The 25,020-nt window shown below is 54.9% G+C and overlaps 1 protein-coding gene across 1 annotated transcript in view; it reads left to right on the forward strand.

Moving 5' to 3' along the window:
• Positions 1-24,404, forward strand: part of prpf3 (PRP3 pre-mRNA processing factor 3 homolog (yeast)) — a gene marked incomplete at its 5' end in the record, with an annotated part of 30,268 nt that extends 5,864 nt beyond the window's left edge. The window contains 9 exons of the mRNA XM_055630339.1: positions 8,999-9,168; positions 11,457-11,539; positions 14,236-14,379; positions 15,444-15,543; positions 17,103-17,216; positions 19,204-19,322; positions 19,433-19,516; positions 21,392-21,453; positions 22,846-24,404. Coding sequence (XP_055486314.1) covers positions 8,999-9,168; positions 11,457-11,539; positions 14,236-14,379; positions 15,444-15,543; positions 17,103-17,216; positions 19,204-19,322; positions 19,433-19,516; positions 21,392-21,453; positions 22,846-22,995 — 1,026 coding nt within the window. The remainder of the gene's footprint in view (positions 1-8,998; positions 9,169-11,456; positions 11,540-14,235; positions 14,380-15,443; positions 15,544-17,102; positions 17,217-19,203; positions 19,323-19,432; positions 19,517-21,391; positions 21,454-22,845) is intronic.
• Between the last annotated feature and the right edge of the window lie 616 nt (positions 24,405-25,020).

Genomic DNA, 25,020 nt, shown 5'->3' on the forward strand with positions numbered 1-25,020 from the left:
TGTGTTGTGTGTGTGTGTGTGTGTGTGTGTGTGTGTGTGTGTGTGGTGTGTGTGTGTGTGTGTGTGTGTGTGTGTGTGTGTGTGTGTGTGTGTATGTGTGTGAAAAATCGCAGGTAGACAAAATGCTGGAGAAACTCAGCGGGTGCAGCAGCATCTATGGAGCGAAGTGTGTGTGTGACGTTTCGGGTCAAAACCCTTCTTCAGACTTGAGCACTCTCTACAGATGTTGCTCAGTTAGAGTCACAGAGTGATACAGTGTGGAAACAGGCCCTTCGGCACAACTTGCCCACCCTAGCCATCATGTCCCATCTATACTAGTCATAGAGTGATACAGTGTGGAAACAGGCCCTTCGGCCCAACTTGCTCATCCTAGCCAACAATGCCCCATCTACACTAGTCATAGAGGGATACAGTGTGGAAACAGGCCCAACTTGTCCCACACCGGCCAACATGCCCCATCTACACTAGTCCCACCTGCCTGCGTTTGGCCCACATCACTCCAAACCTGTCCAATCCATGTACCTGTCTAACTGTTTCTTAAACATTGGAATAGTCCCAGCCTCAACTACCTCCTCCGGCAGCTCGTTCCATACACCCACCACCCTCTGTGTGGAAAAGTTGCCCCTCAGATTCCTATTAAATCTTTTCCCCTTCACCTTGAATCTATCTATGTCCTCTGGTCCTCGATTCCCCGACTCTGGGCAAGAGATTTATTCCTCTCATGATTTTGTACACCTCTATAAGATCACACCTCATCCTCCTGCGCTCCAGGGAATAGAGACCCAGCCTACTCTAGGCAAGAGACTCTGTGCATCTACCCGATCTATTCCTCTGGTGATTTTATAAGATCACCCCTCATCATAACAGGAGTTTAGGAGCCAGAATATCTCAGGGCACTTGTGCAAGGCCCTGGTAAGACTGGGTCAAGAATATCTTTTAATAAAAAATATATATTTTTGTGCCCAGTCCATAATATTAGTCTTTTGTTAAAATGTAACAGCCTGCTTGCAGAGCAACAAGTAAACGACAGAAGGGTCTCTCGACCCGAAACGTCACCCATTTTTTCTCTCCAGTGATGTGCCTGTCCCGTCCCGTGAGTTACTCCAGCATTTTGTGTGTGTGTGTGTTCAGTTTGCTGAAAGTGCTGTCACGTTGGTGTATGTTTGGTGGTGTGGGTGTGTGTGTGTGTCCTGTGATGCTCCGCAGTGTGTGGGTGCCCCCTGTGTGTCCGAGTGTGTGTTTGTGGGGTGTGTCTGGGGTGAAGGTGTGTGTTGTATGTCTCGGGGGTAATGTGGTGTCCCTCTCCCTGTGTGTGTGTCTCCCTGTCCCTCTGTCTGTGTCTCTGTGTCTGTGACTGTCTGTGTGTCTCTGTCTCTGTAACTGTGTCTGTGTCTGTGTGTCCCTGTGTCTCTCTGTGTCTGTCTCTCTCTGTCTGTGTCTCTCTCTGTCTCTGTCTCTCCCTGTGTCTCCTCCCTCTCTCCCCCCTCTCTCCTCTCCTCCTCTCTGTCTCTCTCCCTCTCCCCTCTCTGTCTGTCCTCCTCCCTCTCTCTCTGTCCCCCTCTCTCTCTCTCTCTCTCTCTCTGTTTCCCTCTCTCCCTCTCTCTCTCTCCCTCCCTCTCTCTCCCTCCCCTCTCTCTCTCTCCCCCCTCTCTCTCTCTGTGTCTCCTGTCTCTCTGTGTGTGTCTCTCTCTCCCCCCCTCTCTGTCCCTCGGTCTCTGTCTCTCTCGGTCCCTCTCTCTCCCTGTCTCCTCCCCCCCTCTCCCTCTGTGTGGTCTCTCTCTCCCCCTCTCTCTCTTGTCCCCCTCTCTCTCTGTCCCCTCTCTCTGTGTGTCTCTCTGTCTGTTGTGGTCTCTCTCCCCTCTCTCTGTGTGTTGTCTCTCTCTCTGCCCCCTCTGTGTCTGCCCCTGTGTCTCTGTGTCTCTCTCTCTGTTCCTCTGTGTCTCTCTCCCCCTCTCTCTCTCCCCTCCTCCTGTGTGTCTGTCCCCCTCCCTCTCCGTCCCCTCCTCTCCTCCTCCTCTCTCTCTCTGTGTCATCTCTCTGTGTGTCCCCTCTGTCTTTCCCCTCTCTCTCTGTGCTCCCCTCCCTCTCTCCCTCCCTGTGTGCTCCCTGTGCCCCTGTGGTGCCCCCGCCCTCTCCCCTCTCTCCCCCCCCTCTCTCTCCCCCCCTCTGTCTCCCCCCCTCCCTCTCTGTGTGTTCACTCTCTCTCCCCTCTCTCTCCCCCTCTCTCTCCTCTGTCTCTCCTCTCTCCCTCTCCCTCTGGGTGTGTTCTCTCCCCCTCTCTCTCCTTCTCTGTCATTGTCTGTCCCCCTCTTTGTCTGTCTCTCTCTGTCCCCCCCCTGTCCTGGTTCTGTCCCTCTCTCTCTCCCCTCTGTCTGTGTCCTCTGTCCTCTCCCTCTCTCCCCTGGTCTTCTCCCTGTCTCCCTCCCTCTCTCGTCCCTGGTGTGTGTGTGTTCTCTCCCCCCTGTCCTCCCTCTCCTCTTCTCTCCTTCTCTGTCTCTCTCTCCCCTCTCTGTCCCTCCCTCGCCCCCTCTCTGTGTGTGTGTGTCTCTCTCCCCTCTCTCTCCCTCCCTCGCTCCTCCGTGAGTGTGTGTGGTCTCTCTCTGTGTGTGTCTGTGTCTGTGTATCCCTCTCTGTGGTGTGTGTGTGTGTCTCCCCCTCTCTCTCTGCCTGTCTCTGTGTCCCTTTCTGTCTCCTGTGTCTCTCTCCTCTGTTCTGTCTCTCGTGTCTCCTCTCTCTCATCTCTCTGTGTGTGTCTCCCTGTCCCTCTCCTCTCCCTCTCCCTCTCCCCCCTTCTCTCTCTGTCTCTTGTTGTGTGTCACTCTCCTGGTGTCTGTGTGGTGTCTCCCTCTCCTCTCTGTGTCTTCTGTCTCCTCCTGCCTCTGTCTGTGTGTCTCTCTCTCCCCTCTCTGTCCCCTGTCGTGTCCCCTCTCCCCCTCTCTCTCTGTCCCTCCCCCCCTCCCCTGTCTCTCCCCCCTCCTCTTCCTCTGTGTGATCTCCTGTGTGTCCTGTGTCTCTCCCTCTTACTCTGTGTGTCTGTCTCCCCCCCTCTCTTCTGTGTGTCTATGTCCCCCCTCCCCTCTGTCCCTGTGTGTCTCTGTCCCTCTGTCTCTCTGTGTCCCTCTGTCTCCCTCTCCCTCCCTCTCCTGGTTCTCCCCTCCCCTCTCTCCTCCCCCTCCCCCCCTCTCCCCCTCCTCTCCCCTCTCCTCTCTCCCTCTCCTCTGTGTGGTGTCCTCTCTCCCCTCTCTCAGTGTGTCCTCCCAATCTTAATGTCCCTGTCAGTGTCTGTGTGTGTGCAACGGTACCCCTCTCTCATCTCCTCCCTCCGAGTGTCCCTCCCTCCTCTTCATCACGGGTGTGTCCTCTCTGGGCCCTCTGTTCTCTGCCCCTCTGCTCTGTGGTGTGTGTTTCCCTCTCGTGCCCTCTGATTGTGTGGGTGTGTCCTGTGGGAGCTCCAGGTGTGCCCCATGTGTCTCTCCCTGTCTCTCTCCTTCAGAGCCCCCTCCTGGTGTCCTTCTCCCATCCTGCCCCCTTCGTGTCTGCTTGTGTTGTGTGTGTGTTCTCCCTGTGTCCCTGTGTCCCTCCCCTAGGTGCTCCCTGTGTGTCCCCTTCTCCTCTGTGTGTCTTGTGTGTATCTGTGTGTGTCCCTGTGTCTGTGTCTCTGTTTCTTTTTTGCTCTGTCACGACTCCCTCGTCCTCCTTCAAACCTTCTCTCTTTCCTCCAATAAACCTCTCCCATCCCTTCCAGCCTCCCCTCCTTCTCCCCTCCCTCCCTTCTTCTCGAGACTCCTCCTGCCTCTCTCTTTCTCTTCTCTCCCTCCTCTTCCCTCCCCCCCTCCTCCTCCCTCTCCTCTCTTCCCTTCTCTAAGCTCTCTCTCTTCTCCTCTTCTCTCCCCCTCTCTCCTCCCTCTCTCCCTCTCTCTCCCTCCTCTTACCTCTCCCTCTCCTCTCTCCCTCTCTCTCTCTCCCTCTCCTCTCCCTCTCTCCTCTCTCCTCTCCCTCTCTCTCTTCATCTCTCCCTCCTCCCTCTCTTTCTCTCACACTCCCCCCCCTTCCCTCTCTCTTTTCTCCCTCTCTCCTCCCCTCTCCCCTCCCTCCTCTCCTCTCTCCCTCCCTCCCCCCCTTCCCCCCCCCCTCTCCCTCCCCCTCTCCTCTCCCCCCCCTCTCCCCCCCCCCCCTCCTCTCACTCCCCCTCCCCCTCTCCTCTCCTCTTCCTCTCTCCCCCCTCTCCTCCTCTTCCTCTCCTCTTTCCTCTCCTCTCCTCCTCTCCTCCCTCTCCTCCCTCCCTCCTCTTTCCCTCTCTCCTCCTCTCTCTCCCCCTCCTCCTCTCCTCTCCTCCTCTCCCCCCCCCTCTCCTCTCCTTTTTTCCTCTCCTCTCCCCCCCCTTCTCCTCCCTCCTCTCCTCTCTTTCCCTCTCCTCTCTCTCTCCCCCTCTCCTCTCTCCCTCCTCCCCTCCCCTCTCTCTCCCCCTCCTCCCTCCCTCTCTCCCTCTCCCCCCTCCCTCTCCCCCTTCCCTCTCTCCCCCCTTTCTCTCCTCCCCTCTCTCCTCTCCTCCTCTCCTCTCTTCTTTCTCCTCTCTTCCTCCTCTCCCTCTCCCTTCTCCCTCTCTCCTCCCCTTCCTTCTCCCCTCTTTTCCTCTCTCCCCTCTCCTCCTCCCTCCCCTTCCTCTCCTCCCCTCTCCTCCCTCCCTCCGACCCTCCCCTCTTCCCTCCCCTCCTCTCCCTTCCTCTCCCTCCTCTCTCTCTCTCCTCTCCTCTCCCCCTCCCTCCCTCTCTCCTCCTCCTCCTCCCTCTCTTTCCTCCCCCGGGGCTCTCTCCTCCCTCTCTCTCCCCTCTCTTCTCCTCTCTGTCCCGTCTCTCCCTTCTGCCTCCCCCTTCTCTCCTCTTCGCTTCTCCTCTCTCCCCTCCCCTCTCCCCCCTCCCCTCCCTCTCCTCCCCCCTCTCTCTCCTCCCCCTCCCTCTCCTCTCCTCTCCTCCTCTCTCTTTCTCCCCCCTCCTCTCTGCTCCCCTCCCCCTTCCTCCTCCCCTCCTCTCTCTCTTCCCTCTTCTCCCCTTCTCTCTTCCCCCCTCTCCCTTCCTCCCCTCTTTCTCTTCCTCCCTCTCCCTCCTCCTCTCTTCTCCCTCTCTCTCCTTCTCCCTCCTCTCTCTCTCTCCTCTCCCTTCTCTCTCCCCCCCCCCTCCCTCTCCTCTCTCCCCCTCTCTCTCTCTCCTTTCCCTCTCTCCTCTCCTCTCCCTTCTTCCCTCTCCCTCTCCTCCCTCCTCTCTCTCTCCTCCCCTCCTCTCTCTCCTCTCCTCTCCTCTCTTCCCCCTCTCTCCTCTCCTCGTCTCTTCTCCTCTCTCCCCTCTCTCCCCCCCTCTCTCACTCCCTCTCCTCTGCTCTCTCTCTCTCTCTATACCCCTCTCTCACCCCTCTCTCTCTCTCTCTCTCCTCTTCTCTCTCTTCTCCCCCTCTCCTCTCTCTCTCCTCTCTTCTCTTCTCCTCCCCTCTCCCCCTTTTCCTCTCTCCTTCTCTCCCCCCTCCCTCTCTCCTCTCTTCTCTCCCTCTCTCCTCTCCCCCTCCCTCTCTCCCTCCTTTTCCTCCTCTCCCTCCTCTCTCCTCTCCCCTCTCTCCCCCTCTCTCCTCCCTTTCTTCTCCTTTCCCTCTCTCCTCCCCCTCCTCTCTTCCTCCTCCTCTCCCCTCTCCCCTCTCCCTCCCTCTCTCCCTTCCTCTCTCTCTCTCTCTATTTTCTCTCTCCCTCCCTCTCCCTCTCCCTCTCTCTCTCTCTCTCTCTCTCTCTCCTCTCTCTCTCTCTCTCTCTCTCTCTCTCTCTCTCTCTCTCTCTCTCTCTCTCCCTCTCCTCTCTCTCCTCTCTCCCTCTCTCTCTCTCTCCCTCTCTCTCCCTCTCCTCTCCTCTCTCTCCCTCCTTCTCTCTCCTCTCTCTCTCTTCCCCCCTCTCTCTCTCCTCTCTCTCCTCTCTCACTGTCTCGCTCGCCTTCCTCTCCCTCTCTCTCTGCCTCTCTCCTCACTACACTCTCCCTCTCTCTCTCGCCCTCTCTCCCCCTCTCTCTCCCTCTCCTCTCCTGCTCTCCCCTCGGGCCCACGGCCCTTGAAGGTCCTCCCCTCCACCCTCCTCCTCCTCTCGCCCTCTCTCTCCTGGCTCTCGACTCCTCCCCCCTCCTCACTCTCTCGGACCCGCCTGAGGAGGTGGACTCTGTCCCACCGCCTGCCCTCTCTGAAGGCCCCCTTCTCTCGGTCCTTCGGGAGCACCTTCAAGCCTCCTGCTGCTGAGGAGAAGCCTCCGATCTCTCCCTCTCTCCTCTCAACCCCCTCTCTACCCCCTCCCGCGTCTCCCCGTCCTCCCCCTCTCCAGCCTCCAGAAGTTTTCCTCTTCCTCTCTTCGAGAGGGGGCAAGTTTTCTCTTCATCTCCCTCCTCTACCCACCAAAGTAGAGGGGGCGCTCTGGGGTGGGGGTCCTCTGGCATAAACATCGGGAGCTCCTCGGGTCCCTAGTTGGTGACCGGTTCTCCGGAGCTCCCGCAACGGCTGGAGGGTGGCAGTCCAGAACCAGGGGCCACACACACCAGGGACCCCCCCAAATCTGAGGAAGGACATTATTTGAGTATAGGAGCAGGGAGGTTCTACTGCAGTTGGTGGGTGGACCAGGGATGATCTCGTTGTCCTCCACCTCCTCGAACCTCGGGATGCGTTTCCTTTTGGCCGACAGTTCCCGGGTGACATCCGGGTCTTCACCGAAGACCTCCTGCCAAAGTCAAAAGTCAAAAGTCAAAAGTCAAAGTTCTGCGCCCAAAGGTGCAGTGAAATGAATTTGCCAGCAGCGATACACTTAAAAACGAACAACACACAACACACAGTAGAATATTTGGTTAAGAAGGAAACTGCAGACCTCCCGTTTAAAAAGCCTCTCTGGTATGTTAGCTTTCATTGCAAAAGGATTTGAGTATAGGAGCAGGGAGGTTCTACTGCAGTTGTACAGGGTCTTGGTGAGATCACACCTGGAGTATTGCGCACAGTTTTGGTCTCCAAATCTGAGGAAGGACATTATTGCCTTAGAGGGAGTGCAGAGACGGTTCACCAGACTGATTCCTGGGATGTCAGGACTGTCTTATGAAGAAAGACTGGATAGACTTGCTTTATACTCTCTAGAATTTAGGAGATTGAGGGGGGGATCTTATAGAAACTTACAAAATTCTTAAGGGGTTGGACAGGCTAGATACAGGAAGATTGCTCCCGATGTTAGGGAAGTCCAGGACAAGGGGTCACAGCTTAAGGTTAAGGGGGAAATCCTTTAAAACCGAGATGAGAAGAACTTTTTTCACACAGAGAGTGGTGAATCTCTGGAACTCTCTGCCACAGAGGGTAATTGAGGCCAGTTCCTTGGCTATATTTAAGAGGGAGTTAGATGTGGCCCTTGTGGCTAAGGGGATCAGGGGGTATGGAGAGAAGGCAGGTACGGGATACTGAGTTGGATGATCAGCCATGATCATATTGAATGGCGGTGCAGGCTCGAAGGGCCGAATGGCCTACTCCTGCACCTAATTTCTATCTTTCTATGTTTCTAAGGGGCAAGGCCATTTAGAACGGAGACGAGGACTGATGAAGGAATGGGTGACGTTTCGGGTCGAGACCCGGAAGGGTCTCGACCCGAAACGTCGCCTATTCCTTCGCTCCATAGATGCTGCCTCACCCGCTGAGTTTCTCCAGCATTTTTATCTACCTTCCCTTATCGTGTATCAGAAGGGTCTCGATCCGAAACAATGAAAGCATGGAATAATCTGCACCCAACTATAGTTACCCAATCAGGCGCAACTACATTTAAAGTAGCTCTTTCTTCCCAAGGACCCTTTCTGGCTTAAGCCCTCCCTTCACCACCTCCAGTTTAAATTCCAGTTGGAATATTTTGGAGGACCAAGAAACCAAGAACCACGAGGAAACACCCAGAGAGTTGAGTCTGTGGAATTCTCTGATAATCCTAATTTGAGGAAGGACATTCTTGCTGTTGAGGGAGGTCCTTCTGCAGTTGTACAGGGCCCTAGTGAGACCACACCTGGAGTATTGTGTGCAGTTTTGGTCCCCTAATTTGAGGAAGGACATTCTTGCTATTGAGGGAGCCCAGCGTAGGTTCACCAGGTTAATTCCCGGGATGGCGGGACTGTCATACGCTGAGAGAATGGAGCGGCTGGGCTTGTACACTGTGGAGTTTAGGAGGATGAGAGGGGATCTCATTGAAACATATGATTGTTAAGGGTTTGGACACGCTGGAGGCAGGAAACATGTTCCCGATGTTGGGGGAGTCCAGAACCAGGGACCACAGTTTAAGAATAAGGGTTAAACTATTTAGAACGGAGACAAGGAAACACTTCTTCACACAGTGAGTTGTGAGTCTGTGGAATTCTCTGATAATCCTAATTTGAGGAAGGATATTCTTGCTGTTGAGGGAGCCCAGTGTAAGTTAATTCCCGGGATGGCGGGACTGTCGTATGCTGAGAGAATGGAGCGGGCCGCTTCTCTGGATGCTTTCATTAAGGGAGAGAGCTAGATAGGGCTCTTAAAGATAACGGAGTCAGGGGATATGGGGAGAAGGCAGGAACGGGGTATTGATTGGGGATGATCAGCCATGATCACATTGAATGGCGGTGCTGGCTCGAAGGGCCGAATGGCCTCTACTCCTGCACCTGTTGTCTATCGATGTTTTTCTCTCTCTCTCCACCGATGCTGCCTGACCTGCTGAGTGTTTGTAGTGGACATTTCGTTGTCTCTGTACTGTACACTGACACTGTACACTGACAATGACCATTAAAATTGAATCTGAATCTGAATCTGACAGGCACAAAGTGCCGGAGTAACTCAGCGGGACGGGCAGCAGCGTCTTTGGAGAGAAGGAACGGGCGACGTTTCTGGTCGAGACCCTTCTTGCAGAGTTCGTGGAGCGTGTGGGGGGGGGGGGGGGGGTGTTTGTCCACGAGACCCCCGTCACCGACACGTCTGCTCTGTCTGTCCTCAGGCCCTCCAGCTGGAGAAGCTGCAGACGGAGATCGCCCAGGCAGCCAAGAAGACGGGTATCCAAACGTCGACCAAGCTGGCCCTGATAGCCCCTAAGAAGGAGCTGAGGGAAGGAGAGGTCCCGGAGATAGAGTGGTGGGACTCGTACATCATTCACGGAGTCATCGAGCTGTGAGTCTCCACCTCTCACTCCCCACCTCTCTCCCTCCCTCCCCCCCCTCTCTCCTCTCTCTCCCCCCTCCTCTCTCTCTCCTCTCCCTCCTCCCCCTCTCCCCCCCCCCCTCTCCCCTCCCTCTATAACCCTATAACAATTCAGCACGGAAACAGGCCATCTCGGCCCTACAAGTCCATGCCGAACAAATTTTTTCCCCTTAGTCCCACCTGCCTGCACTCATACCATAACCCTCCATTCCCTTCTCATCCATATGCCTATCCCTTTATTTTTCCTCTCTCTCTGATACCCCTCTCTCCCCCCCCTCTCCTCTCCTCTCTCCCTCCCCCTCTCTCTCTCTCCCCTCCTCTCTCCCCCCCCCTCTCTCTCTCTCTCTCCCACTGTCTCTCCCCTACTCCCTCTCTCTCTCTCTCTCGCCCTCCCCTCTCTCTCCCTCTCGCTCTCTCGCCCCTCTCTCTCTCCCCCTGTCTCTCCCCCCCTCTCTCTCTCTCTCTCTCTCTCTCTCTCTCTCTCTCTCTCCCCTCCTCTCTCTCTCCCCCCCGCCTCTCTCTCTCTCTCCCCCCGCCTCTCTCCTCTCTCTCCCTCCCTCTCTCTCTCCTCTCTCTCTCCCCGCCTCTCTCTCTCTCTCTCTCTCTCTCTCTCTCTCTCTCTCTCTCTCTCTCTCTCTCTCTCTCTCTCTCTCTCCCTCTCTCTCTCTCTCCCTCTCTCTCTCTCTCTCTCTCCCTCTCTCTCTCTCTCTCCCCTCTCCTCCCCTCCCCTCTCTCTCCCCTCCCCTCCCTCTCTCCTCCCTCCGCCTCTCTCTCCTCTCTCCTCTCCCTCCTCCCCCTCCTCCCCCTCCCCTCTCCCTCTCCTCCTCTCCTCTCCCTCTCCTCCTCTCTCTCCCCCTCCCGCCTCTCCCCTCTCTCCCTCCCTCTCCCTCTCTGCTCTCTCTCCCCCCCTCCTCTCTCTCTCCTCTCCTCTCCTCTCACCCTCCTTCTCTCCCTCTCTCTCTCCCCCCCCTCCCTCTCTCTCCTCCCCTCTCCTCCCCCCCCCCGCCTCTCTCTCTCTCCCCGCCCTCCCTCTCTCTCTCTCCCCCGCCTCTCTCTCCTCCCCCGCCTCTCTCCCCTCTCTCCCCTCCCCCTCTCTCTCTCCCCCCCCCCTCCTCTCTCCCCATCCCGCCTCTCTCCCCTCCCCCCGCCTCTCCTCTCTCCCCCCCTCTCTCTCCTCTCTCTCTCCCCTCCTCCCCTCCCTTCTCCTCTCCTCCCCCCTCCTCCTCTCTCTCCTCTCTCCCTCTCTCTCTCTCTCCCTCTCCCCCCCCCTCTCTCTCTCTCTCCACCTCTCTCTGTCCCCCCACCTCTCTCTCTCCCCCCCTCCTCACAGCCCCCGCCTCTCTCCCTCTCTCCATCCTGACTACGGGTGCTGTCTGTACGGATTTTGTACGTTCTCCTCTGTGGGTTTTCCATGAGATCTCCCGGGAGGGAGGGCATGGGAGAGAGAAGGGGGGAAGAGAGGCGGGGGGAGAGAGTGAGGTGGAGAGAGAGAGAGGGGAGAGAGAGGAGGGGTAGAGAGAGGGGAGTAGAGAGGAGGGGGGAGAGAGAGCGTAGATAGAGAAGCGGAGAGGGGGAGAGAGGCGGGGGGGAGAGAGAGGTGGGGAGAGAGAGGAGGGGTAGAGAGAGAGGCGGAGAGAGAGAGTGTGGGAGAGGGGTTGAGAGAGGGAGAGGGGGTAGAGAGAGGGATTGAGAGAGAGGGGGTAGAGAGAGAGGCGGGGAGAGAGAGGTGGGTAGAGAGGGGTGAGGGAGAGGTGGGGAGAGGGGGTAGAGAGAGAGGGGGGAGAGAGTGGTGGGGGAGAGAGAGGCGGGGAGAGAGAGGGGAGAGGGGGCAGAGAGAGAGGCGGGGGAGAGAGTGGTGGGGAGAGAGAGGGGTTGAGAGAGAGAGAAGGGGTAGAGAGAGAGAGGGGGTAGAGAGAGAGGCGGGGGAGGGAGAGGCGAGTAGAGAGAGACGAGTAGAGAGAGAATAGGCAGCCAGCTTTCCGCCTCACTGTCTATTATCACGATGTAAACCCGTATAAAGTTTAATCTGTGATAGACACTAAAAGCTGGAGTAACTCAGCGGGACAGGCAGCATCTCTGGGAAGAAGGAATGGGTGACGTTTTGGGTCGAGACTTCCCTTTTCCCCAGAGATGCTGCCTGTCCAGCTGAGTTACTCCAACAACTTGTATCTATCTTTGGTTTAAACCAGCATCTGCAGTTCCTCGCTACAAGTTTAATCTGTGTGTGTGTGTGTGTGTGTGATCTCTCCCTCTCTCAGGACACCAGATAACCTGGCCAATGAGCAGAAATTTCACGGAATCACCAACCTTGTAGAACACCCGACTCAGATCAGCCCTCCAGGTACATTCACTCTCTTCCAATGATCAAGAATACTTCATTGAATGAATGAGTGTATAAGTTTGTTGGCCAAGCATATACACATACAATGATTTTGCCTTGGTGCTCCGCCCGCAAGTGTAACAACACGATGTACAGTAAACAATTAAGAATAAAACATTAAACATAAGGGGGAATCTTATAGAAACGTACAAAATTCGTAAGAGGTTGGACAGGCAAGATGCAGGAAGATTGTTCCCGATGTTGGGGAAGTCCAGAACAAGGGGTCACACAGTTTAAGGATAAGGGGGAAATCTTTTGGGACCGATGAGGAAAACATTTTTTACAGAGAGAGGTGAATCTGTGGAATTCTCTGCCACAGAAGGTAGTTGAGGCCACACAGTTCATTGGCTATATTTAAGAGGGAGTTAGATGTGGCCCTTGTGGCTAAAGGGATCGGGGTATGGAGAGAAGGCAGGGATGGGATACTGAGTTGGATGATCAGCCATGATCATATTGAATGGCGGTGCAGGTTCGAAGGGCCGAATGGCCTCTACTCCTGCACCTATTTTCTATGTTTCTGTGTTTCTATAATACAATGAAGGTAGACAAAAATGCTGGAGAAATTCAGCGGGTGAGGCAGCATCTATGGAGCGAAGGAAATAGGCGACGTTTCGGGTTGAGACCCTTCTTCAGACTAATGCAGGACGGGGGGGAGGTGGAAGAAACCTCTTCAGACAGAGACAGAGAGGGACAGAGAGGGACAGGCAGAGAGAGACGGGCAGAGAGAGACAGGCAGAGACAGACAGGCAGAGAGACAGGCAGAGAGAGAGAGAGGCAGAAAGAGAGAGGCAGAGAGAGAGAGGCAGAAAGAGAGAGGCAGAGAGAGAGAGAGAGGCAGAGAGAGGCAGAGAGAGGAAGGAAGAGGAGGAGCCAGAGGGCTAGAGGGAGAGCTGGGAAGGGGAGGAGAAAGTAAGGACTACCTGAAATTAGAGGTCAATGTTCATACCGCTGAGGTACAAACTACCCAAGCGGAATATGAGGTGCCGCTCCTCCAATTTCCGATGGTCCTCACTCTGACCATGGAGGAGGCCCAGGACAGAAAGGTCGGATTGGGAATGGGAGGGGGAGTTGAAGTGCTGAGCCGCCGGGAGATCTGGTCGGTTAATGCGGACCGAGCGGAGGTGTTGGGCGAAACGATCGCCAAGCCTACGCTTGGTCTCACCGATGTAGATCAGCTGACACCTAGAGCAGTGGATGCAGTAGATGAGGTGGTGGAGATGCAGGTGAACCTCTGTCGCACCTGGAAAGACGGCTTGAGTCCTTGAATGGAGTCGAGGGGGGGAGGTTACATAAAACATTATAGTGAATGAAATAAAATACCAGAGCAAAAGGAGGCTACAGACTTTGTTATTGAGTAGAGCTACTGCTCGTGGACAAAAAGCTGTTTTTGTGTCTGGCTGTGACAGTCCGGAGTTGCCTTCCAGAGGGAAGTGATTCAAAGAGTTTGTGGTGAGGCCAGGGTGAGAGGGGTCAGAGATGATCTTGCCCGCTCGCTTCCTGACCCTTGCAGTGTACAGTTCGTCGATGGGGGGGGGGGGGGGGGGGGGGGGGGGGGGGGGGGGGGCGGGGGTTGCAGCCAACAACCTTCTCTGCCGATCGGACGATTCGCTGCAGCCTCCGGATGCCGTGCTTGGTGGCCGAGCCGAACCAGACCACAATGGAAAAGGTGAGGACAGACTCTACCATGGCCGTGTAGAATTGGACCATCATTGCCTGTTTGTGGCAGATTGTGCTTCCTCAACTGCTGCAGGAGGAGGAATGGTGGCCGATTGGGAAAGGGGGAGATGCAGCGAGACCTGGGTGTCATGGTACACCAGTCATTGAAAGTAGGCATGCAGGTGCAGCAGGCAGTGAAGAAGGCGAATGGTACTTTAGCTTTCATTGCAAAAGGATTTGAGTATAGGAGCAGAGAGGTTCTACTGCAGTTGTACAGGGTCTTGGTGAGACCACACCTGGAGTATTGCGTACAGTTTTGGTCTCCAAATCTGAGGAAGGACATTATTGCCATAGAGGGAGTGCAGAGAAGGTTCACCAGACTGATTCCTGGGATGTCAGGACTGTCTTATGAAGAAAGACTGGATAGACTTGGTTTATACTCTCTAGAATTTAGAAGATTGAGAGGGGATCTTATAGAAACTTACAAAATTCTTAAGGGGTTGGACAGGCTAGATGCAGGAAGATTGTTCCCGATGTTGGGGAAGTCCAGGACAAGGGGTCACAGCTTAAGGATAAGGGGAAATCCTTTAAAACCGAGATGAGAAGAACTTTTTTCACACAGAGAGTGTGGTGAATCTCTGGAACTCTCTGCCACAGAGGGTAGTTGAGGCCACACAGTTCATTGGCTATATTTAAGAGGGAGTTAGATGTGGCCCTTGTGGCTAAAGGGATCAGGGGGTATGGAGAGAAGGCAGGTACGGGATACTGAGTTGGATGATCAGCCATGATCATATTGAATGGCGAATGGTGCAGGCTCGAAGGGCCGAATGGCCTCTACTCCTGCACCTAATGTCTATGTTTCTATGTATTAATTGTCGCACGCCACACTGGCTCTGGAGAGGTAGGGTTGGTGACTGGTGTCGCAGGCTGGAGGGGGCGAGGAGGGAGGTGCTGGCGGGCAGTGTGTGACCTTTCCCCCTTCCCCCCCCTCTCTCCGGCAGTGGACACGGACAAGCCGGTGACCCTGGGGGTCTACCTGACCAAGAAGGAACAGAAGAAGCTTCGACGGCAGGCGCGCAGGGAGGGGCTGAAGGAGATGCAGGAGAAGATACGGCTGGGTCTCATGCCCCCCCCCGAACCCAAGGGTAAGTGCATGCTGACCACCCCCCCCCCCTCACCCCTTTTCCCCCCCCCCCTCCCACACCCCCTCCCTCTGTACTCTCCCCTCTCTCTCCCCCCCCCACCTCTCTCTATACCCCCCCCCACCACACCACCCTGTACAGATCTCCCCAGCCCAAAGACACGCTGCCTTTTGCCCCCTCCTCCCCCCCAGTACTGTCCCTACCCCCATTCCCTCCTCCCTCCTCCCTGCCCCTGTATCCTCCCCCCCTTCACTTCTCTCCCCCCCACTCTATCCATTCTCTCCCCCCTCTCCCCTCCACTCTCCCCCTCTCTCTCCTCTCCCCTCTCCCCCGTCTCTCCCCCCCCTTCTCTCCCTCTCCCCTTCTCTCCCCTCTCTCTCCCCCCTCACTCTCTCTCCCACTCTCTCTCCATTCTCTTCCCCCCGTTCTCTCTCCCCCCCCTCTTCTCCCTCCCCCCTCCATTCTCTCCCCCCTCTCTCCCCCCCACCCCCTCCCCATCTCTCTCCCCCCCACTTCTCTCTCTCCTCTCATTCTCTCTCCCCCACCATCTCTCCCCCCCCTCTCCCCTTCTCTCTCCATCCATCTCCCCCCCGTCTCTCCCCCCCCCTCTCTTCTCTCTCTCTTCCCATCTCCCCCCATCTCTCTCCCTCCATACTCTCCCCCCCCCCGCCATACTCTCCCCCTCCTCTCTCTCCTCTCTCCCCATGTCTCCTCCATACTCTCCCCCCCATTCTCTCCCCCCTCCATACTCTCCCCTCCACTTATCTCTCTCTCCATTCTCTCCCCCCGTCTCTCTCCCTCCGTACTCTCCCCATGTCTCCCTCCATAATCTCCCCATCTCTCTTCCTCCATACTCTCCCCGTGTCCCCCTCCATACTCTCCCCATCTCTCTTCCTCCATACTCTCCCTGTGTCCCCCTCCATACTCTCCCCATCTCTTCCTCCATACTCTCCCCATGTCCCCCTCCATACTCCCCCCGTCTCTCTCCCCTCCATACCTCCCCCGTCTCTCCCCCTCAACTCTCTCCACGTCCATACTCTCACGTCCCCCCTCGTGTGTGCCCACAGTGCGGATCTCGAACCTGATGCGGGTGCTGGGCACGGAGGCAGTACAGGACCCGACTAAAGTGGAGGCTCACGTGCGGGCACAGATGGCCAAGAGGCTAAAGTAAGCAGCGGCCCATCGTGCATGCGTGCGGGCGTGGGGGGGGTGGGGGGACTTCATGGCACTCACGCATTTTGGTAGCAGCGGGTAGTATCAAAGGACGGCCCACGGTGGCGCAGCGGTAGAGTTGCTGCCTCACAGCGTCAGAGACCCGGGTTCCATCCCGACTACGGGTGCTGTCTGTACGGAGTTTGTGCGTTCTCACCGTGACCCGCGTGGGTTTGCTCCGAGATGTTCACAGTTTCCTCCCACACTCCAAAGACGTGCGGGTTTGTAGGTTAATTGGTTTGGTGTGAATGTGAGTAGAAGGTGGTGGAGGCAGGTTCGTTTTTATCATTTAAAAATAAATTGGATAGTTATATGGATGGGAAGGGAATGGAGGGTTATGGTCTGAGCGCAGGTATATGGGACTAGGGGAGATTATGTGTTCGGCATGGACTAGAAGGGTCGAGATGGCCTGTTTCCGTGCTGTAATTGTTATATGGTTAAATGTAAAATTGTCCTTCGTGTGTGTAGGGTGGTGTCAATGTGCGGGGATCGCTGGTCGGTGCGAACTCGCACCTGTGTCCACGCTGTGTCTCCAGAAAAAAATATTGGGGCCCCATATCTGAGGAAGGATGTGTCGGCTTTGGAGAGGTTCCAGAGGAGGTTTACAAGAATGATCCCAGGGATGATTGGGTTAATGTATGATGAGCGTTTGTCGACGCTGGGCCTGTACTCGCTGGAGTTTAGACGAATGAGGGGGGGACCTCGATGAAATTTACTGAATCGTGACAAGCCTGGATAGAGTGGATGTGGAGAGGATGTTTCCACCTGTCGGAGAGTCTAGGACCAGAGGGCACAGCCTCAGAATTAAAGGATGTTCCTTTAGAAAACATCGGGTTGGCTGAGGAGGCCACATATAGACCCCGACCTCGGGTGGACTATGAGGGGGAGAACTGGATATTTTTAGTGCCTTCCCTCACAGTGAATTCTGCTGTGGGGGGACGTTTCTTGTTGATTTCTTTAGTGTACTGTTCTGTGCCTTTTTTTCTTTTTTATTTTGTATGGATTTATTGACATTTAATCTATTCAATTAGTTTAATCAATCTCTGTAAAGCACTTTGGTTCAAAGTGATTTTGTTTAAAAGTGCTATATAAATAAATATTATTATTATTATTATTATTAGAAAGGAGACGAGGAGGAATTTCTTTATCCAGAGGGTGGTGAATCTGTGGAATTCATTGCAGGCCAAGTCATTGGGTATTTTTAAGGTGGAGATTGACAGATTGTTGATTAGTGCGGGTGTCAGGGGTTACGGCGAGAATGGGGTTCGGAGGCAGAGATAGATCGGCCATGATTGAATGGCGGAGTAGACTCGATGGGCAGTGTTATTGAGTTATTTTAAAAGTGGAGTTTGACAGATTCCTCCTCATCTCCTTTCTAAAGATTTGCCTGGGGCACTGAGGTAATTTGGCAGGGTGTCGGAGACGAGGGGGTTCGGGGAGAGGTGTGGAGTGTGGGAGACGGGGTCATGGTGTGGTGGGCACACTGACGGGGCTGCCGCTTTGTCCACCGCCAGAGCTCACCAGGACGCCAACAGTGCCCGCAAACTGACGGCCCATCAGCGGAGGGAGAAGAAGGTAAAGAAGCTGAAAGAAGACTTGTCGCAGGGCACCCACATTGCTGTCTATCGGTGAGTGTGTGGCCAGTATCACAGTGCAGAGACCTTTACACTCTACAAGTACAGCGCGGAAACAGGCCCTTCAGCCTGCAGACCTTTACACTTCATAAATGCAGCGCGGAAACAGGCCCTTCCCAGCCTGCCCGCGGCCTTTACCTTCCCGATCTCGGAGCCCCACACACTGGCGATCCCCACAGCCATCAGGCTATTAAAACTGGCTGGGACAGAAACTCTGAACATTAATAGCCCCGCATTAGGAGTCCCAGCGCGTCGAGGAAAGGGCCCTTACACCTAGACTGATTCCCCGGGATTTCAGGACTGTCTTATGAAGAAAGACTGGATAGACTTGGTTTATACTCTCTAGAATTTAGGAGATTGAGAGGGGATCTTATAGAAACTTACAAAATTCTTAAGGGGTTGGACAGGCTAGATGCAGGAAGATTGTTCCCGATGTTGGGGGAAGTCCAGGACAAGGTGTCACACAGTTTAAGGATAAGGGGGAAATCATTTAAAACCGAGATGAGAAGAACTTTTTTCACACAGAGAGTGGTGAATCTCTGGAACTCTCTGCCACAGAGGGTAGTTGAGGCCACACAGTTCATTGGCTATATTTAAGAGGGAGTTAGATGTGGCCCTTGTGGCTAAGGGGATCAGGGGGTATGGAGGGAAGGCAGGTACGGGATACTGAGTTGGATGATCAGCCATGATCATATTGAATGGCGGTGCAGGCACGAAGGGCCGAATGGCCTCTACTCCTGCACCTAATTTCTATGTTTCTTTGTTTACAAATACAGCGCGGAAACAGGCCCTTCGGCCCGCGCCGACCAGCGATCACCCAGCACACTCGCACTATCCTACACACACGCTAGGGACAATTCACAATGTGCAGAAGCCAATTAACCTACAACCCTTTGGAGTGTGGGAGGAAACCGGAGCGCCCGGAGAAAACCCACGAGGGCCACGGGGAGAAAACGTGCAAACTCCGCCCAGGCAGGATCGAACCCGGGTCTCTCTGGCGCTGTGAGGCAGCAGTTCTACCCGCTGCGTCACCGTTCCGCCCCAGACATGATGCGAATTCAAACTAATCTCGAAGGGTCTCGACCCGAAACGTCACCCATACCTTCTCTCCCGGAAATGCTGCCTGTCCCGCTGAGTTACTCCAGTATTTTGTGTCTACCTTCGGTATACACCTGCATCTGCAGGTCTTTCCAACACTGAAGTGAAGTCCTTATCAGTTTTCATCTTAAAACATATACATGTCTACAAAGCCCTCAATGGGCTTGCCCCCTCCTACATTAAAAGTCTTCTCACCCACCACACCACCTCCAGGTCCCTCAGATCGGCCGAGTTGGGGCTGCTGAATATCCCGCGGTCTAGGCATAAGCTTAGGGGCGACCAACCGCGCCTTTGCGGTTGCAGCCCCTAGACTGTGGAACAGCAGCATCCCCCTTCCCATCAGAACGAACTGCCCCCTCCATCAATTCCTTTAAGTCAAGCCTTTCCTGACGTCCACTGAGCGAGGGTTATATGTATATATGTATGTAGTTTACACAAAAAAGCTGGAGAAACTCAGCGGGTGCAGCAGCATCTATGGAGCGAAGGAAATAGGCAACGTTTCGGGCCGAAACCCTTCTTCAGACGTTTCGGCCCGAAACGTTGCCTATTTCCTTCGCTCCATAGATGCTGCTGCACCCGCTGAGTTTCTGCAGCTTTTTTGTGTAACCTTCGATTCTCCAGCATCTGCAGTTCCTTCTTAAACACTATGTATGTAGTTTGTTTGTTTATACTATTCTTATAACAAATGTAAAGCACTTTGGCCAACGAGTTTTTTTCAATGTGCTATATAAATAAATGTGACTTGACTTTAAAAAAAAAACCCTGCACCTCCCACAATGGTGCTCCCCTCCTCACCGCCCCCCCCTCCCCCCCCACAGCTCGGCGCTCCCTCAGCCCCCCCCCCCCCCCACAGCTCGGTGACCCAGACTGATATCTCTTGCAGAATCCGAAACCTCAGTAACTCGGCAAAGAAGTTCAAAGTGGAGACGAACGCAGCCCAGCTCTACCTCAGTGGAACCGTGGTCCTGCACAAAGATGTAAACGTGGTGGTGGTGGAGGGCGGTAAGTGGTCAGAGGGGCGACTGTGAGGGGGGTGGGGTGGGGGGGGGGGTACAGTGCGGACACTCTGGGCGGGGGTCTCAGCCGTCTGTCTCTCTCTCTTGTCCGTCCAGGTCCGAAGGCGCAGAAGAAGTTTAAGCGTCTGATGCTGCACCGGGTCAAGTGGGCGGAGCAGACGGCCAGTTCCCGTGACGATGGTCAGTCTGGGGGGTGGGGTGAGCGGGTGGGTGTGTGTCTGACTGGGGGTCTGTATCGGCTGCCCTACTGCCGCGGGGGTCAGCCCTGGCCTGGCCGGGTTTAGTGGCACATGGAGGTCAGAGGTGACTATCGAGGGGAATAGTACGGAGTGTACGGGCTAGCATGCTGGGCCGAATGGCCTGGGCTTTTCTCAGGGGGTGTATGTGTGTGTTTGTCTCTGTACACGGGTGCCTGTGTATGTTTGTCTCTGTACATGGGTGCCTGTGTGTGTGTTTGTCTCTGTACACGGGTGCCTGTGTGTGTGTGTGTGTGTTTGTCTCTGTACATGGGTGCCTGTGTGTGTGTTTGTCTCTGTACACGGGTGCCTGTGTGTGTGTGTGTGTGTTGTCTCTGTACACGTGTGTGTTTGTCTCTGTACATGGGTGCCTGTGTGTGTGTTTGTCTCTGTACATGGGTGCCTGTGTGTGTGTTTGTCTCTGTACACGGGTGCCTGTGTGTGTGTTTGTCTCTCTACACGGGTGCCTGTGTGTGTGTTTGTCTCTGTACATGGGTGCCTGTGTGTGTGTTTGTCTCTGTACATGGGTGCCTGTGTGTGTGTTTGTCTCTGTACACGGGGGTGCCTGTGTGTGTGTGTGTGTGTGTTTGTCTCTGTACACGGGTGCCTGTGTGTGTGTTTGTCTCTGTACACGGGTGCCTGTGTGTGTGTGTGTGTTTGTCTCTGTACACGGGTGCCTGTGTATGTGTGTGTGTGTTTAGATGTCTATGTGTGTGTGCACGTGTGTATGTGTGTGTATGTACGTGTGTGTGTGTGTGTGTGTTAGTCTGTGTATATGTGTGTGTGTGTGTGTGTGTGTGTCTCTGTATGCGTGTCCGTGTGTGTGTGTGTGTCTCTGTATACGTGTGCGTGTGTGTGTGTGTGTGTGTGTCTCTGTACATGGGTGCCTGTGTTTGTCTCTGTACACGGGTGCCTGTGTTTGTCTCTGTACACGGGTGCCTGTGTGTGTGTGTGTGTTTGTCTCTGTACACGGGTGCCTGTGTGTGTGTGTGTGTGTCTCTGTACACGGGTGCCTGTGTGTGTGTGTATGTGTGTGTGTGTCTCTGTACACGGGTGCCTGTGTGTGTGTGTGTGTTTGTCTCTGTACACGGGTGCCTGTGTGTGTGTGTGTGTGTTTGTCTCTGTATTCTGTGCGTGTGTGTCTGTGTCAGTGTGTCTGTGTACACGTGTGCCTGTGTGTGTGTGTGTGTGTGTGTGTCTCTGTGTGTGTGTGTCTCTGTCTCTGTGTGTGTCTCTGTGTCTGTGTCTGTGTGTCTGAGTGTCCGTGTGTGTGTGTGTGTGTGTGTGTCTCTGTGTAGATGTGTATATGTGTGTGTGTGTGTGCTGTGTGTGTGTGCCTGTGTGTGTGTGTCTCTGTACACGTGTGTGTGTGTGTTTGTGTGTGTGTCTCTGTACACGGGTGCCTGTGTGTGTGTGTGTGTTTGTCTCTGTACACGGGTGCCTGTGTGTGTGTGTATGTGTGTGTTTGTCTTTGTGTGTGTGTGTGTGTTTGTCTCTGTGTATGGGTGCGTCTGTGTGTGTGTGTGTCTCTGTGTATGGGTGCGTCTGTGTGTGTGTGTGTCTCTGTGTATGGGTGTGTCTGTGTGTGTGTCTCTGTGTATGGGTGCGTCTGTGTGTCTCTGTGTATGGGTGCGTCTGTGTGTCTCTGTGTATGGGTGCGTCTGTGTGCATGTCTGTCTGTCTGCCTGCGTCTGTGCTGGGCTCTCTGCCTCTCTGTGCGCCTGGGCTGGGCTTTGCCCAGAGACCGTGCGGGTGGATGGAGGGATGGTGGTGTTACCCGTGGCCACCCCGTGATTCTCTCCCCGTGTCTCGCCCACAGACGAGGATGGGTCCGACGATGATGCTGTGAAGAAGGTGAACAAGTGCGCGCTGGTGTGGGAGGTAAGGAGGCGTTCCGTTACCCTCGCCCTCGCCCCCACCCTCACACTCCCTTCGTGACCTCTCCCACTCGCTCCGTAAGCCCCCTTCCCTCAGTGCGCCACCTCCATGCCCCCACCCTTGTCTCTCAGTGTCCCCCCCCCCCCGACCACATGCGGTGGGATATCGTCTCCTGCCCCCCTCCCCATCAAGCTGGAGCCTTGTGGGTGGGGTCTTCATGCCCGCCCCGTCCTGCCAGGCTGGGTACATGGTTCAGTTTAGTTTATTGTACCGAGGTAAAGTGAATAGCTTCTGTTGCGTGCTATCCAGTTAGCGGGACGATAACACATGATTACAATCTGGCCATTCACAGTGTGCAGATACAGGATAAAGGGAATAACGTTTAGTGCAAGGTTAATCCGAGGGTCACCGATGAGGTCGATTATAGTTCAGGACTAACTTAGCGAGACAGGCAGCATCTCTGGAGAGAAGGAATGAGTGTCAATCTTTGGTTTAAACCAGCATCTGCAGTTCCTGCCTACACACACATGGTCTAAAGCAGGGTCTCGACCCGAAACGTCACCCATCCCATCACACTCTCGCCAGTTTTATTTCTAAACCAAAGACAGATGTATCCAGTGATAATAAAACTGAACAAGTCCAACAAACCCACCCCCACAAAACAATGACACAGATATTCTTAAAACAACTTCTGAAGAAGGGTCTCGACCCGAAACGTCACCCATTCCTTCTCTCCAGAGATGCTGCCTGTCCCGCTGAGTTACTCCAGCACTTTGTGTCTATCTTCGGTGTAAACCAGCATCTGCAGTTCCTTCCTACACAGTAGTTCGGGACTGCTCTCTGGTTGCGGTGGGATGGTTCAGTGTTTGGTGGGTAGGGGTTATGGGGTGCCTACCCTTCCCCCACCCCCCCACCCCCACGTCCGTGAGTAAGGTTAAGCTGGGCCGCGATGGGTATGAGAGGGATAGACAGAGTTGACGTGGATAAGCTTTTTTCCATTGAGAGTGGGGAAGACTCAAACAAGAGGACATGATTTGAGAATCAAGGGACAGAAGTTTAGGGGCAACATGAGGGGGAACTTCTTTACTCAGAGAGTGGAATGAGCTTCCAGTGGAAGTGGTTGAGGCAGGTTCGTTTTTATCATTTAAAAATAAATTAGATATGTATCCGTGCCGAACAATATATGGACGGGAAAGGAATCGAGGGTCTGAATGACAATAAAATAATCTAAACTAAGTTATGGTCTGAGTGCAGGTAGATGGGACTAGGTGAGAGTAAGTGTTCGACACAGACTAGAAGGGCCGAGATGCTGTTTCCGTGCTGTAATTGTTATATGGTTATATGGGTGGGAGTTTCGGGATGTCAGCCTGGTCCTCACCACCCCTCCCCCCCCAGGGCACGGCGAAGGAGAGGAGCTTTGGTGACATGAAGTTCAAGCAGTGCCCGACGGAGAGCATGGCGCGGGAACACTTCAAGAAGCACGGGGTGGAGCACTACTGGGACCTGGCCCTCAGCCAGTCAGTGCTGGAGGTCGCCGAGGACTGAGAGACAGACGCCCACCGCCACAGCGACCCCCCCTCCCGCCGCGCCTGGGGGAGGGGGGCAACGACTCGCACCGTGTCGGGCACACGCCCTCCATTCCGCCGGACGGGACAACGGGGTCTTAGCCCCACCCCCCCCCCCCCCCCCCCCCCCCCCTGCTCGCCTGCCTCTGCCCCACTCCATAGGTGTGCACCGACTCTCCGCTCTTCACAAGGAACCCTCGTCCGCACCTCGATGGAAGGAGGGGCGATGGCCGTGGCGTTCACAGGCATGCGTTCACACCACTCAACGCCTGGCTGACCCGTCTCCCCGTGTACGGGCTCGATTACTCCCGTCACACACTGACCAGGCTCTGCTACCCTTCCCTTCCCTCTCCTTCCCTCCCCTCCGTTCCTCTTCAAGAGCGAGCTTCGCTCTGCATCTGACCCCAGGGAGTGTGTGATGGGACAGTGCAGAAGGGGCCTCACTCTGTGTCTGACCCCCAGGGTCGGTGCAGAGGGGGCTTCGCTCTGTGACTGACCCCGTCCGTGCCTGTCCGGACTGCGTGTCTGATGGGAGACTGTGAAAGGAACCTACACTGTCGTGGATGGGCGTGGGAAGTTGCTGCAAGTCAGACGTATTGTAACTGGGACGTGTGTGCAGACAGTGGGTAGTGTATTGTTACAGGATGGTCTTTTGCCCTCACTAATCATCGTTCAGCTTTCCACGGGGCAAACCTCAGCGACAACAGGCCGGGGGAGGAGGCAGCTGCGTAGAACTTTGCCACCAGTGTGCGGACTGACTGGCGTTCCATAGTAAAGATGAAACTTCTCTCTTGAGGGACCGAGCTTGTACCGCAGGAGCTGCTGCTCAGCAGTTGCTCTGTGCCTTAATCCTCGTTCATCAGCTCACAGCGTGGTCAGCCTGTGGCTGAGATCAAAGCGTGACTCCGGTAAAGAGGGTGGGTGTGGTGGGATTTAGGTCCAGGCAAGGCTGAGGGCTATTCTTCATCTACCACTTGGTTCTCGTCAGGAGTTCCCGACCGGTCTAAATGCCCGGAGTTGGCGATGGAACCCCCTTGTTTAACTGTGTTACGCTGTAGTGTGCAGGGCCTGAGGGGTTAGCTGGGACTTGGGAGTGAGGTGGGGAGGGTTTATAAGGTGAGCTGGTCCAAGGGCGGTGGGCTGCAGTCGTCCCTTGGTCTGTGCCACTACCATCAGTTTTACTTTCTTCCCCAACTTGCTCTAGAATCTCACAGTATTAAAACCAAACCAAAAGTCGGGACAAACGCTAGCTGGGAATGTATCCCGAGTCTGAACCCTTTACCCGCAACAGATTGGATGGCAACTTCCGACTAGGAAGGGAATACGTTCCGTAAAGGGGTGAAAATGCGCGGCAGGGTGGAGTGGTTGATCAGAGGGGGGGGGGGGGGGGGGGGGGGGGGGCAATCGCGGGCTTGACGGACCGATTGACCTCCCCGCACGTTTACTTTGAACTGGAAGACAACATGAACAGGCGGCCACACTCAGTGGGGGCCAGAATAGTTCCATCGTTCCACTGTCTCGGAGGGCTCAAGAGGTCCACGTACCAGGAGACGGTGGGGTGGTTTGTGTGGAGAGCCAACTGTTAGATATCCAATTGCAGGCAGTGATGGCTGCTATTTTGTTGTATCTATTTTATCAATAAATTTTGTTTCCGCAAAGGCAAATCGCCCACCTCTACTTTCTGTCTGGCTGCCAATATCTCCCACGGATGGTGAATGTTTTATTCCCCCCTCACACCCACATGTATTGGACGGTAATGGGGTTAGCCATACGTGATTCCCATGCCAGCTCGGATGTCAGTGGTTATGGGGAGAAGGCAGGAGAATAGGGTTGAGAGGGAGAGATAGATCAGCCATGATTGAACTCAATGAGTTGAAATGCCTAAAGGGCCTGTCCCACTGTACGAGGTAATTCAAGAGCTCTCCCGAGTTTAAAAACAAAATCAAACTTGTAAGTACGTAGAATGTACGTAGCGGCTATGTCGGAGCTCGTGGATGTCTCGTAG

Source organism: Leucoraja erinacea, unplaced genomic scaffold (genome assembly GCF_028641065.1).
Source record: "Leucoraja erinacea ecotype New England unplaced genomic scaffold, Leri_hhj_1 Leri_332S, whole genome shotgun sequence".
Lineage (NCBI taxonomy): Eukaryota > Metazoa > Chordata > Chondrichthyes > Rajiformes > Rajidae > Leucoraja > Leucoraja erinaceus.